The 12,270-nt window shown below is 40.4% G+C and overlaps 1 protein-coding gene and 1 long non-coding RNA gene across 2 annotated transcripts; one reads left to right on the top strand and one right to left on the bottom strand.

Moving 5' to 3' along the window:
• Positions 1-155: 155 nt before the first annotated feature.
• On the top strand, positions 156-2,539 carry LOC131891847 (monocarboxylate transporter 14-like). The gene has a single exon (XM_059241524.1). It carries the CDS (start codon positions 247-249, stop codon positions 2,398-2,400), a length of 2,154 nt encoding a protein of 717 aa, XP_059097507.1. The 5' UTR covers positions 156-246; the 3' UTR covers positions 2,401-2,539.
• A 4,856-nt stretch (positions 2,540-7,395) lies between these two features.
• On the bottom strand, positions 7,396-11,758 carry LOC131890897 (uncharacterized). Its single transcript, XR_009374351.1, has 2 exons — positions 8,970-11,758; positions 7,396-8,885 (listed from the first exon to the last, which is right to left on the bottom strand). It is a non-coding gene; the product is annotated as an uncharacterized LOC131890897 (long non-coding RNA).
• Positions 11,759-12,270: the final 512 nt, after the last annotated feature.

Below are 12,270 nucleotides of genomic sequence, written 5' to 3'. Positions count from 1 at the left end.
GGGGAATATTGTTCTAGTTTTGTCCGCTGAAACAATACTCAATGGAGGCCGCGGAGCATTTCCGAGCATTTCATGAATCAAATAACTGGTTCCCCTTTATCGAGTTCCTTGAACATAAACAAATTGTTTGAGCATTGATATGTCAGTCATTCAGTCGTGTGGAAACAGCCAGACTTGACGTTCAGTGTGATATACATCGACTGAGATTATTTCTTCTTCTTTTTCTTTGCGTTTGTGACTGAGACTATGCAAAGAGGAAACAATTCTCCGATTCCTGGTCTAAAAGTGGTGAGAAGTCGCGAGCACATCCCCTTGGAACGGCGAGGAAGTCTCCCGGTGGCTGAAAACTTCACCTCCCGAGAACAAGCCAATTTGGTGCATTGTGCCAGCCATGCCAGTCTTCCCACACTCTCACCCATTATGGAACTCCCGGCTCCACCCGATGGTGGCTGGGGCTGGGTCATCGTGATCGCCAGCTTCATGAGCAATTTCATCATCGACGGGATTGCTTATTCCTTTGGTGTATTGCTCTTACCTCTTGTGGATCATTTTCAATCCTCTCGGACCAATATCTCTTGGGTGGGCAGCTTGTTGACTGGGGTGTTCATGATTTCGGGCCCTTTGGTGGGGGGCCTCGTCAACAAGTTTGGGTGCCGACCAATTTGCATGCTCGGAGGGGTGACTGCCTGTCTGGGGCTCTTGCTCAGTACTCTGGCCAACAATGTCCCGACTCTTATGCTCTCGTACGGAATCTTGGGGGGATTTGGCTTGGGTCTCATATATTTACCAGCTGTAGTCTCTTGTGGCTACTATTTCGAGAGCAAACGGGCCCTAGCCACGGGAATCTCTGTTTGTGGGTCAGGAGTGGGTTGCTTCACGTTTGCCCCTCTCACCAACTTTTTATTGGGTCATTTTGGTTGGAAAGGCACCAATATCATTTACGCTGGCCTCTGCCTCCAATGTTGCGTTTTTGGAGCTCTGATGCGGCCATTGGAGTTGTCCATATCGGAAAAAGATGCCAGCCCCAACGATGGGAAAAGTATGTCTCTGCATTTACCCGACGGTACGAGTAATTCGTGTCATCGGGACAGCCTTTGCCAAGAAAATGTGATGGATTTATCTGACGCTGGGGTTGGTGCGCTACAGACCTCGCCCAGTACGGGAAAAATAGTGGTCGAAATCATTCCTGAAGAGGAGTTCACAGAAGACGAGGACCGTTTCGATGAAGAGCCTGGAACGCTGCCTATTCAGAAGCAACGCTTTCTTGAAAGGGAAAACGCCAAGAGGGCCAGGAGACGGACCATTTCAGAGACGCCCAATAATGATTCATCCCGGTTCTTGGCACCCCGATATGGTCACCCCTTAAATATACGAAGAAATGTGTCCACCCCAGGTCTCTCACGCAACGTTTTGGGCCTGGGCACGGAGATACAATCCCAACATCATGTAGAAAATATCATGTACGGGGTCAACGATGGCTCTCGAATCTCTCTCAAGCCAGCACGCAGAAACAGCGTAGCCATCGTTCGTCCCATGTCTCGAAAGGATATCTTTTATGGCGGCTCCATTACGAGTTTGGTCAGCCTTTCTCATCACAAAAGCCCACCGTCGAAGGCTGAGCTGAACCGTTACCGACACTCGGTGATCTCAATGCCCCGAGGATCTCAAAGGCTCTCGATGCCCAGGGGTTCCATTGTGGCCAGTCATGTCGAGGTGAAACGGGATGCCATTCTCGACGAAGACTTATTGGAGGACGTTGACCTGAACCGCTCCTCTGCAGCGTTGTTTCGCGTTTTCAACGAAATGATGGACGTTCGCTTATTTCACAACCGTCAATTTCTGTTCATTTGTATTAGTAATGTGTTTGGATTTTTAGCTCTGTACGTTCCTTTCATGTATCTACCCAACATGATGGTCCTCCGAGGGATGACTAACCAAGATGCCAGTGTGGTCGTGTCTGTTATTGGCATTGCCAATACCATCGGCCGAATAATTGTGGGTTGGTGTGTGGATTTCCCCTGGGCCAATTCGTTATCAATCACGAACGTGTCTTTGCTGTTGAGTGGTTTCAGTGTGATGAGTTTTACCCTGTGCTATACTTACGAGGCCTTCCTGTTGAACGCCTTCTTGCTTGGCATCAGCATTTCCGCATACATCGCCTTGACTTCAATTGTTCTGGTGGATCTCTTAGGCTTGGATTTGCTCACGAGCGCATTTGGGTTATTGGTCCTATTTCGAGGCGTTTCCTCGGTGGTTGGTCCACCCCTGGCCGGCGTGATCTTTGACTTAACTAATGGCTATAACGCATCATTTATCTTAGCCGGCATATTTTTTATTGCTGCATCAGTGTTCAGTTTCATATCCCAACGCCAGCAAAAACAATCGTCTATAAAGCAATAACTAACCAATTGTGCCAGATGCCCATTTAGCTCATGACTATTTGAAAATGTGGAGCTCTTTATCACGTTTATTTTCACCATGTACGTATGTGGTCTCCTGCAATGATGCTTAGGGCAAGAAATAGATGCCCAATAATTGAGATGTTATTTTATTATGGGCTACTTTCCTGCTAAGGATTACGGAGCTCTTAGTCGTCCAACCAGGGATGCCAACCTTCCTCCGCTTGAACTCCGAATGCTGTACCTGGTTGCCATATGAATGGCTCAAACATTAAGATTTTAATGAGAAATGAAAGTAGTGCCATGCGGACCAAGCTCTGCTTATTGTTCTGAGTATCGGAAATGATTCTCAATAGTTTGCACAGTTCTTAAGTAGTTAGATTATCGGGAGCTAGGTATGCGGCGTTACACTTTCAATAAAAATCGAAACGTTGATCCAGCTTATAAAATACTCAACAAATCGCAATGAAACTCGGGAACTGGGTATATTGGGAGGTACCTTACATAATTTAACTTCCATTTGCGTTTTTATCACTGTTGCATGACGAGGTCAGAATTGACCAACAACAACTTCGAAGACTTTGAAAGTGTAACCCTGCATGCCTCGCACCCTGTAGATAGTTTTCTCGCTTTCAAAAAGAATTTGTATCAACCTTCTCTAAGCGTTGGGACTAATTACTTGGGCTCGTCGAATGACGCTAGCTTGGTATGATTCTAATCTAAAGAAGCTTCATGCTTATTGTTTGACAGACACATCTGATGTTATATGAATGTGAGGCAACTTCGAAAAGATATTGCCTTTACGTGGATGCATTTGCACCAGTGTTAAGATCTTGTGGGTATCCAATAACCAGTTACGATAGACTTTGAGAGAAAATTTCCGTAGACTTTCAAAATGCATACGAGGTTGTCATCTCGCAGGAAATATGTTCAAAAGAGCAGATGATGCTCTGAAGCAAGAGGCCAAATATAGCACTGTATTCGAATGGCTACCATACTTTACCAGAGCTTCGAAATGGTTTGGAAATGATTAGAAAGTGCGCATGTTTATCCGTACATCAAATCTTAGCTTCTGCCAATATCACAAAGAGCTTTCACAATTGTAGTATTATTCATGCTCTCTCGTTCCTCATATATGCTCTCTGTGTATATACGATCTCTTGTATCCATGCACCAACTACCGTTCAATAAACAGTTTGCAATAGAGCTTCAACCAGAGTACATCGTCTATCTGTTCTCCGCGTGTCCATAACATAACAACAACAAAGTTTTGGCGAAATTAAAATGCAGACTTTATGATTTAGAAACGGACACCTTGTGAATGACAAGAGTTAGAGAGAAAAAGAAAGGAGAAAGAGAGGGAGAAGACAAGTGCCCATGTCTTCTCGAGTCACCTTGCCCTGGGTGACCATAATCAGACGAGTACAAAGTGACAGGGATGAAGACTTCAGTACAACAGACTTTTTGGGCTATAATGGCTTGTTTAGGCAACACTCACGAACCAAATGAACAAGAGACTTAAAGAATGAATTAGCGGAAACCCAATGCTCTGCCAAAAATCCGTCAACCAATGAAGAGTGGCTGAAAAGAGGGGAGGAAAAGTCAAAGAAAATCAACAAGAATCCTATAAAAGTACGGAGCTTGTGTTCTGAGCATCTTCTCTAATTTTGCGCTCTAGAGCCGGTAGAGGGCGATTTCGAAAGTCAATAGCCCCCTTACACTGTACGAAATAAGGTTTACGTTTTGCAATTCAGAGGGCGCTTTGTGAGTCAGCCACTACCAAATATATGGCCGATTTCTCTTAATTGATTTATAATACGTTTGTCTTGTTTTTGGCAAATTCTTTCAAAATCTTAAGTATAATAAGTGACCTGGGTCACAAAATGTTTGGAAAACAAATCCCTTTCATGACACGACACGAGTAGGTTTTTTGCAATCTTTTGTTTGGGCTGTCTGACGTTGCAAATAAGGGCCCTTATTAGTTTGGTCAGTGGACCTCGAAAAACAGTTGCCTTTTCCGCCGAAATATTCTTTTTTAAGTTGAGAAAAATGCGAAAAAAATTGAGAAAACAGAAAAAAGCTATGAAAATGTGCAAATATGCAAAAACCAGTTTCAATAATGTAAAAGGAATTGCTATAATGAGAAAAAAGTCGTTTTTTCGCCCCTTTTGTATTTGTTACAAAATCTAGGCACCCAACTTATTTACTAGCGTATCGTTTGGGTTCACAAGAAATTGACATTGTTTGACATTAGGATACGCATTCAATTGATACATATGTCATGGTAAACAATTGACACTCTTCTGGAGCCTACTGTTCTGGTGCTGAGGGTGCTTTTGTTCGCAAGTGATTTTGGGTCGGATCAAATCCATGATGGCAGATCTAGCTCAACTGCAAGCCCTCTTTTTGCAGACTTTCCCAAACCAAAATATATTCAATTCTCTACTGGGCAAAATATTGTAGAGTTTAAGTGGCAGCATTATGAGCTAGACTAATCATAATCTTTTATTTTAATTATGCTGGGAATTACATTCCTTCCAGTGGTTAATAGAGCCAGTGAAAACCAAACCCAAAAAATTGCTGAGATGTTCTGGTTGAGGATTTAATCCTTCATCTGATCATGTTGTACAGAAGTAAATAAAAAGGTCCCCAAAGCGGAACAAGCTAGAAAGGAAGTAGGTAGGAGCCAAAATGACAATAAAAGGGCAAAAAAATGTCCTAAAATGTGAAAAGTGGTGAGAAAAAAAGGGTGGAAAGAGAGTAAAAAAAGTAGAAAAAAATGGAAATTGCCGCAGTTTCTTTTGTTTGTGCAGCATTCTTCTCCTTTAAAAGTCAGACACGTCTTAACATGTTTCCATGGCCTGGGGTATTGGTAAATGGCTAGGAGATGGATGATTAATTTGGAAGGAATTGGCCTGCAATCATTTTCAAGAAGCTTGAAAGTGGTGTGATCTTATCTCTAACATGTAATGAAACATAATATTAATAACAAAATTGTTGCGTAATAGTTTCACAATATGCTGTTGCAGGACTCAGGTATCTTTTCATCATACAATATTGAAGATATATGTTCAAGATGCCGGTCTAACTGATTGGTCTGAGAGGCAGCTTGAATAATACAAGAATTTACCCCCCCAATTTGTTGCTTTCTTACAAAGTCAGATGGTAGCTCTCTCACATAACATTCCATCTGATAATAGACACATGTTTGCCCATTTACGCTATCAAAGCAGCAACTTTTGCTGCAATCTAAGAACTGCAAAGAAGTTTGAACTTGGAAAACCAGGGAACAAACCAGAATTAACAAATTAGAGAGCAAATGCTCTACCAACACGGTACCACAGCTAGCCTCTTCTCCCCGTATACGTAAGGTACAGAAGTTTCAAGTTATTGTGCTGAGAGTTATTAGGACAGAAATATACTTTTTATTTACCATTGCTTGATTTGGAAGGCAAAAATAGCCTTTACAGACCTCCACAAGGAGGTGCCTATGTTTTGACCGCTTTATTTCAGGAATTTTTATTCAAATTCAGATGATTTTTAATGGAAGTTTCTTGTCAATAAAGACCATATTTATATGCAAATTTTGTCGGCCCTAGTCATGAAGTTATCACTTATCAGGGCTCTATTCTAAGACCTCTCGCCGCAAAGATGCACTCCAATAGGGACTGCTTGTTTCATAATGAGACAACTTGCGGCAAAAAAAAGAAAACACAGCTTTAGTAAACACTGCTAACGTTTGTTCTTGCGTCGTTGTAAAGAAAGATATTCAATAACCTAAACAGCATTTGACATCAAACTATCAACTATCAAACAAGAAATCCTGGCAATTTTGAATGAGACATTCTGCAACATCAAAGATCAAACAATAACTATGGGTTACTGATCCCTTTAATAAAATAATCACAGACGGTTGTTATTAGAGTTGACTTACTTTTTCAATGACATCACATTATATTAGCTAGCCTCATAGTGTAATTCTGATTGTTCTTCCATTAAACTGAGGTAGTCTTTTTGATTAATGATAACTCATTACTTGGAAATAGGATACCATCACAGGATCAGTTTGTTTGGTTTTTGTACCCCTTTGCACCCAAGCGCTATCTTCCAGATATGCAGTGATGTGTCAAACGTATAAAGACACCCATTTTCCACCAATAGTTGATCTTTTGGGTCTAAAAGAGCTTCAAATTTTATCTTTTTGATAGCTTCTAGCATCATCCTTTGGTTTTTTCATATAACTGCTACTCTAATTCCAACACTGGGTGTTATTAACTCATGCCACAGTCAAAACTTTGACACATCACTACGTAAGTCAACGGGGGGCGCAGGCGTGCAAGGGAGTAAATAACAACCTCTGTGAGCATTGGATAATGCATAAACCACTGAAAATTATGGACATATCTCGACCAAGACTAGTCATAACAAAAAGCCAATTCAGCCGCAATTACCTTTAGGCTGTCTGTAGAAACTTTGGTCCGATTTGTTAGTCAAGATGTCAGGGCTGCCAGGCACATATTGAAAATTGCGTTCTCTTGAGCTTCAAGACAGCTATAGGGACCTTTAAGTTGATGTCAAACTCAACCTTCTGAGAGAAATGGTCACGAAACCTCCATTTTGCTTCGTCCTAGGGCGGTCACTTGTCACATCTCATTTCCTAATACAACAGCTTAATCAAATCGACGGACATTCTTGGGACAGTCGTCTTCCATCTTGACTGGAATCTTGGGTTAATACTTATTGTCAACCATTATTAATCAGACTCGAATCTTGTATTTTATGTAAATAATTGAGCAAGCTGAACCGTTATGTCATTGTGTTGCAAAAGGTTTTGCAGGTGAAGTCAAGTATCTTGAAATGCTGAATTTGTTTAATGCACCTTTCCACATGAATACAAACAGATGAGCACTTGCAGGTAGAAATCAATATCAGAAAATTTGAATTAAATGGTGAGAACGATAAGATACCTGACTAGAATGTGATATCACACTAAATATGACTAGATAGAATTGTTTATTGTGTGTACTACTCAAACATCGAATTGATGATAACAGAAGGGTTTAATAATGGACTAATAATTTGGAACCATGCTAGGAAAAAAGTTTTTTTAAACGCACTCACTGATCAAGAATGTTTCAAGTATAAGTGTTCCACATACAAGCAGAACGCATAAAAATGAATGGTAACATGTACAAGATTACATTTAATTTCAAAAAAGGCCCATTTTCTAATTTGCACATCTTCATCAAATCTGATCCTTCACGAGCTAAGAAATTGATCACAACAATAGGTGATCCCAAAGAAGTGATATTGTTAACAGTTGAAAGCACACCTTCAACATAAGAGGGAAGTCCAAGAAAATATGTCTCTCTTTTAATGTTTGAAGAGAGTGAAGATATTCTGTACTGGATAAGAATTGTGCCACTTGGGGATTCTTCTTTGCACCTTCTCTATACGGCCAATATTCCCTGTTAGGAGGGTTCCATACTTCAAGTATAGTCTACATGAAAAAAGTGAAGAGGAGAATCACAGCCAGTACATAAACAGTTGGGTAGAGACAAGTGATGAAAATCTTGATTACTGCAGAAGATTGGGTGGGTCAGATTGAACAGATCCTGTTTCAGCTCACACCGTTGATGACATTTGGACCGGAGCCGGAAAAACATGAGTGACCGCCAATATTCCAAAGGGATGTCAGGCCAAGGACAGTAGGGTGTTAGTATGTCCTTGACCGAGAAGGACAACTTGAGTCCGGACATCACCTCCAGAAAGGTCAGGTTCCCAATACTGGGACACTAACATGGCCAGCCCAATTTTTGGTTGTAAAAATACCTCCATGCATTTTTGGCATATTGGGGAACGCACAGAAATCGTTAGAGGAATTTGGTGAAGGTGGCATCGGCGGATTTGAGGGCGGATTGGGCAGAAGGCAGTAGAGGAGAATTGGGTTGATGTAGGTCCAGAAGAGTTGAAGAACTATTAGAGAGGGAAGATTCTTGATGGGAAGTCTATTGGAAATGTTTTCAATCATGGCCCTAGCTTTGACTATTGATGATTTGAGATGATTGGTGGAGGAAAGTTGGGTTGATGGTGCTTGAGGAGAGATCCACAAAGATTGGACAATTTCATAGAAGAGAGTAACTGCAGAGGTGGTAGAGCGGCTGCTCTGGAAATCAAATTGGAATTTGTAAAGGAGATCCCAATCCTCAGCCAATCCAGAAAAGCGCTCAAACGGTGGGTGAACATCATCTTTAAGAAGAGTTGGCCACTGCAATGGCCTCTGAATAAAATTTGCCTGAGTCCACTGATAGTAAGAGACTCCCGTGGATGCGATTCATCCATCCTTCCAGAACTCTTGAATGTTGAGTGTAATGGCAGAACAGCTTCAATCCATAGATTCCATTGTGGATTATTCTTTGGAGTTTTGATCATGATGGCCCAGAACCACTAAACAGTAATGACTAGTGGCATAGGCGACATTGTTCACTGAAATTTTGGAGGAATGAATGCTAAATGAGTTCAATAGTCTTAGTAGCACTGGAAAAGTGACCGCCCCAGAGATTTGTTTACCTTTCCTTTTTAAGATGACGTCATCAGTCATCTGTAGCTTGAAGGTGCCTATTGACAGAGCGAACCTGCAACATGGCAAGACTGATGGTGCAGCCCTGATCTTGGTCATCGAGTTACGTCCATAATTTTCAGTGGTCTATGGATAATGCCTTTACTCTCCAAGTTTTGTGGTACCATTCATTTAATTTTGATAATTCATTTGATCACATAACTCCAATTGATGGTTCTATAGCGTGATAGGCTGCGACAACAATGCCATTAAAGTTGTTTCTGGTTTGAACAACTCATGCATCGAGTTTGAAGATAGAGTATTGGTTAAGATATTGGACTGGATTCCTTGGAAAAAAAATCAATTCAGTTGTTTGTGAGGTGGCATTACTACTAATTGCTGAATTAGAACTCTCATCACTAGAAACTTGGATACCTCTCCACTTTAAGAGAAAAAAATATTGAAATAATATTTACTTCAAAAAGGCAAAATATTAAAAAGGCAATGACCATAGTTAAATAAAATTGAAAAGATTTGATTCGCCGAAATTATAAATTGGCATTTTTGTTTTTCCCAAGAAATCTCAATAGTATATGTGAAAATTGAGACTGTCCACAACTCTGTTTTGGCTCAATTGAAGAATTGATCATAAAAACTTTGTTATTACTAGAGCCATCATAGAGTGGCTCTAGTTATTACATAATGTAGTTTTCAATACCTTATCCAACAAAACTGTCTTACTATTGAAAACTGACTGAAAGTAAAGGGCAAGTTGTGTTGAAAAGAGGGTGTATTAGATGGATTCTTTTTTTGCACTTTTATATTGATGTAACTGTGTCACTAAATTTCAAATTAGCTGTTGCCAGCCTTACTTAAGCCATTATCCAAACTTCTTGAAAATGTCTCCCTCCCAAGGGTCTAAATTTCAGATACCATGAGATAGTTACTTTCATTTTTTTTTTGGAAGGCTTATCAACTGCTTTTTTTTTAAATCTGGAGGTATAATATATTTTGCCACTTGGCCATTTTCAATGAATGATCAAGTTCAAAGTATGAGCTAGTTTTTTAACCTGTACAAAGAGAGTGGTTTTCACATTTTGCCCTTTCATTTGCTTGGCAAATATCTTGATGAATAAACTCAGCCAAGATTTGGATGCTAAGATTTGGCAATGCTAAGGTTTGATATTGATTTAGTCCAAGTTCATAAACGATTTTGTTTTGTATTTGGGTGGTAGGGTCAGAGGGATAAGCTGCGCCTGGCCAGCAAAGCCAGCCATCACATCGTGCTTACATATTGCTCTGATAGGCCTCGTCATGTCCACATCAGTTCTGGTTCTCTGTCTGTGGGCGCGGTTAGCGTCTAAAAGTTTCTTTGAGAAAGGTTGGGGAGCAGAATGGAACCAGGGATCTCTCTCATGTTAGGAAACTGCGCTAACCACTACACCACGTCTTTGTTAAGATCAGGATGGCAACAAAAAATTGCAACAATGAAGACAGGGCAGAGTTTCCTAGGCAAAAAGGCACATAAAAAATGACCCCTTGAAGTTTTAAAGTATGAGAGGTAAACCAAAATGCATTATTCATGGTCTTTGGTGCATAACTTTGCAAGAAAAATGTCCAATTTTTGGATTATTTGAAACCAAATCTGTATTTTTTTGGGGAAACTTGGTTAAAAACACCTGAATGTTTAAAATGTCCCAAAATGACAAGATCCGGTGACAAGAAGTAAACAATATAAAAGTCTTTACTCATCATCCTTATTTCACTTAACAATCATATCATTCATAAGAAATGTCATCACTTTTGTTTGTATCTATCTTCACAAGATTTCAACAGTTTTGAATGCAGAAAAAACATTCATGATTATCTCTGTACCAAACCTCTGTTTCCTTTTAAATTGTTTCATTGTTTATTGCTAACATTGTGTTTAATTGAGTAATGCCACAAATGAAAAAAAACGAAGAGAGAAGAGAAAAAACGGGAAAGAAAAAGAAACACATGAGCAACCAATGGTTTAAGAAGTAGAAAACATATGGCAATAAAACATATCAATTGCAAGAACAATGGTAAATGTAATCTTCCTAAAAATTCTATTGAATTACAACAAAGAGTTTACAAAAGGAGTATCTACCAACATAATGTTATAAGTATTTATCTAAATTTCAAAATTGAGTAGATACAATGAATGATTTGATTAGAAGCTGTTTTCTTTGTCTTTTTATATTGAAATTGCTTGTTACAAGTTATGGTATCCAAAAAATAGCGTATTGGTATTGTGGATACCACTCAAAAAGCCTATTAGTGTACCCTTTCTTTGGTCAAGCACAACTTGGTTTGGTCCAAGTTTGGTCCATCCATATCATTGACAAAAAAGGAGAAATAGTGAATATGGTTGCCTCAAGGGTGAAAGGCAATATTGTACTCCTATCCACCACTAGGTCAACCACGCACAATTTGGGTTCTTATTTGAACAACCCGTTTTCGAGCAATGTTTTCGCTCTGTGCAAGCCTTCTTCGATCCGCTATGACGTCGCCTTTTCCCCTGGGTTGGTTTAATTTCTGAGGTGCCCATCCCTATCTTCTAGGACCTTGGTTGGCATTGGCAATGATACACTTGGAAAGTAAAGTGCCAGCCGATCCAATTCAATGCAAAAAGCTAGGTTTGATCGAAAAGGCAGTCCTGGTTGGACAGATAAAAAGTCAGGGCTACTCTTTTAGGCTAACTAACGGGTTTCCGACATGCCAGCACTATTAACATATATTACTGAAAATGTAAGTTGGTAACCCTGATTACAACCTCCCGTGACTTTTAACTTGATCCCCATCAGTAGATTTACGGTAAACGTTATTCCCCACCGATTAGTTGGCGTTGCTCATTTTTAAATTTGTGGCAAAATGTTAAAAGGTTTAGATAGAGACTTTGAGGGTTATTGATATCGTGTTAGGTTAGGTTGGGTTAGGTTAGGTAAGGTTAGATTAGCTTTGATTAGGTCAGGTTAAGATTTAAAAAAGTAGCACCGACAACTAATCGGTGGAGAATAACGTTTACCGTCAATCTACCCGCGTCTCTATCGTCTCTATGCGTGCTCTATATGTGGCAGTAGATCGAATGTAAACGTTACACACAGTTTTTAAAACGAGTACATAAGACTTAGTGTTGCCATTTTGTTGCGCCACTGCCTAAGCGCCCCCTGACCCTTGCAACCGAGCTGCCGCAGGCTTGCGCCGCGGCCTAGGCGCCCCCTGACCCTTGCAACCGAGCTGCCGCAGGCTTGCGCCGCGGCCTAGGCGCCCCCTGACCCTTGCAACCGA

The sequence above is a fragment of the Tigriopus californicus genome, chromosome 2 (genome assembly GCF_007210705.1).
Source record: "Tigriopus californicus strain San Diego chromosome 2, Tcal_SD_v2.1, whole genome shotgun sequence".
NCBI classification, from domain to species: Eukaryota; Metazoa; Arthropoda; class Copepoda; order Harpacticoida; family Harpacticidae; genus Tigriopus; species Tigriopus californicus.
The sequence above is the reverse complement of the archived record's forward strand: the minus strand, read 5'-3'. Positions and strand labels throughout refer to the sequence as shown.

Excerpts from the sequence above, each read along its gene's own strand:
- LOC131891847 (XM_059241524.1), top strand. The coding sequence starts at position 247 with ATGCAAAGAGGAAACAATTCTCCGATTCCTGGTCTAAAAGTGGTGAGA.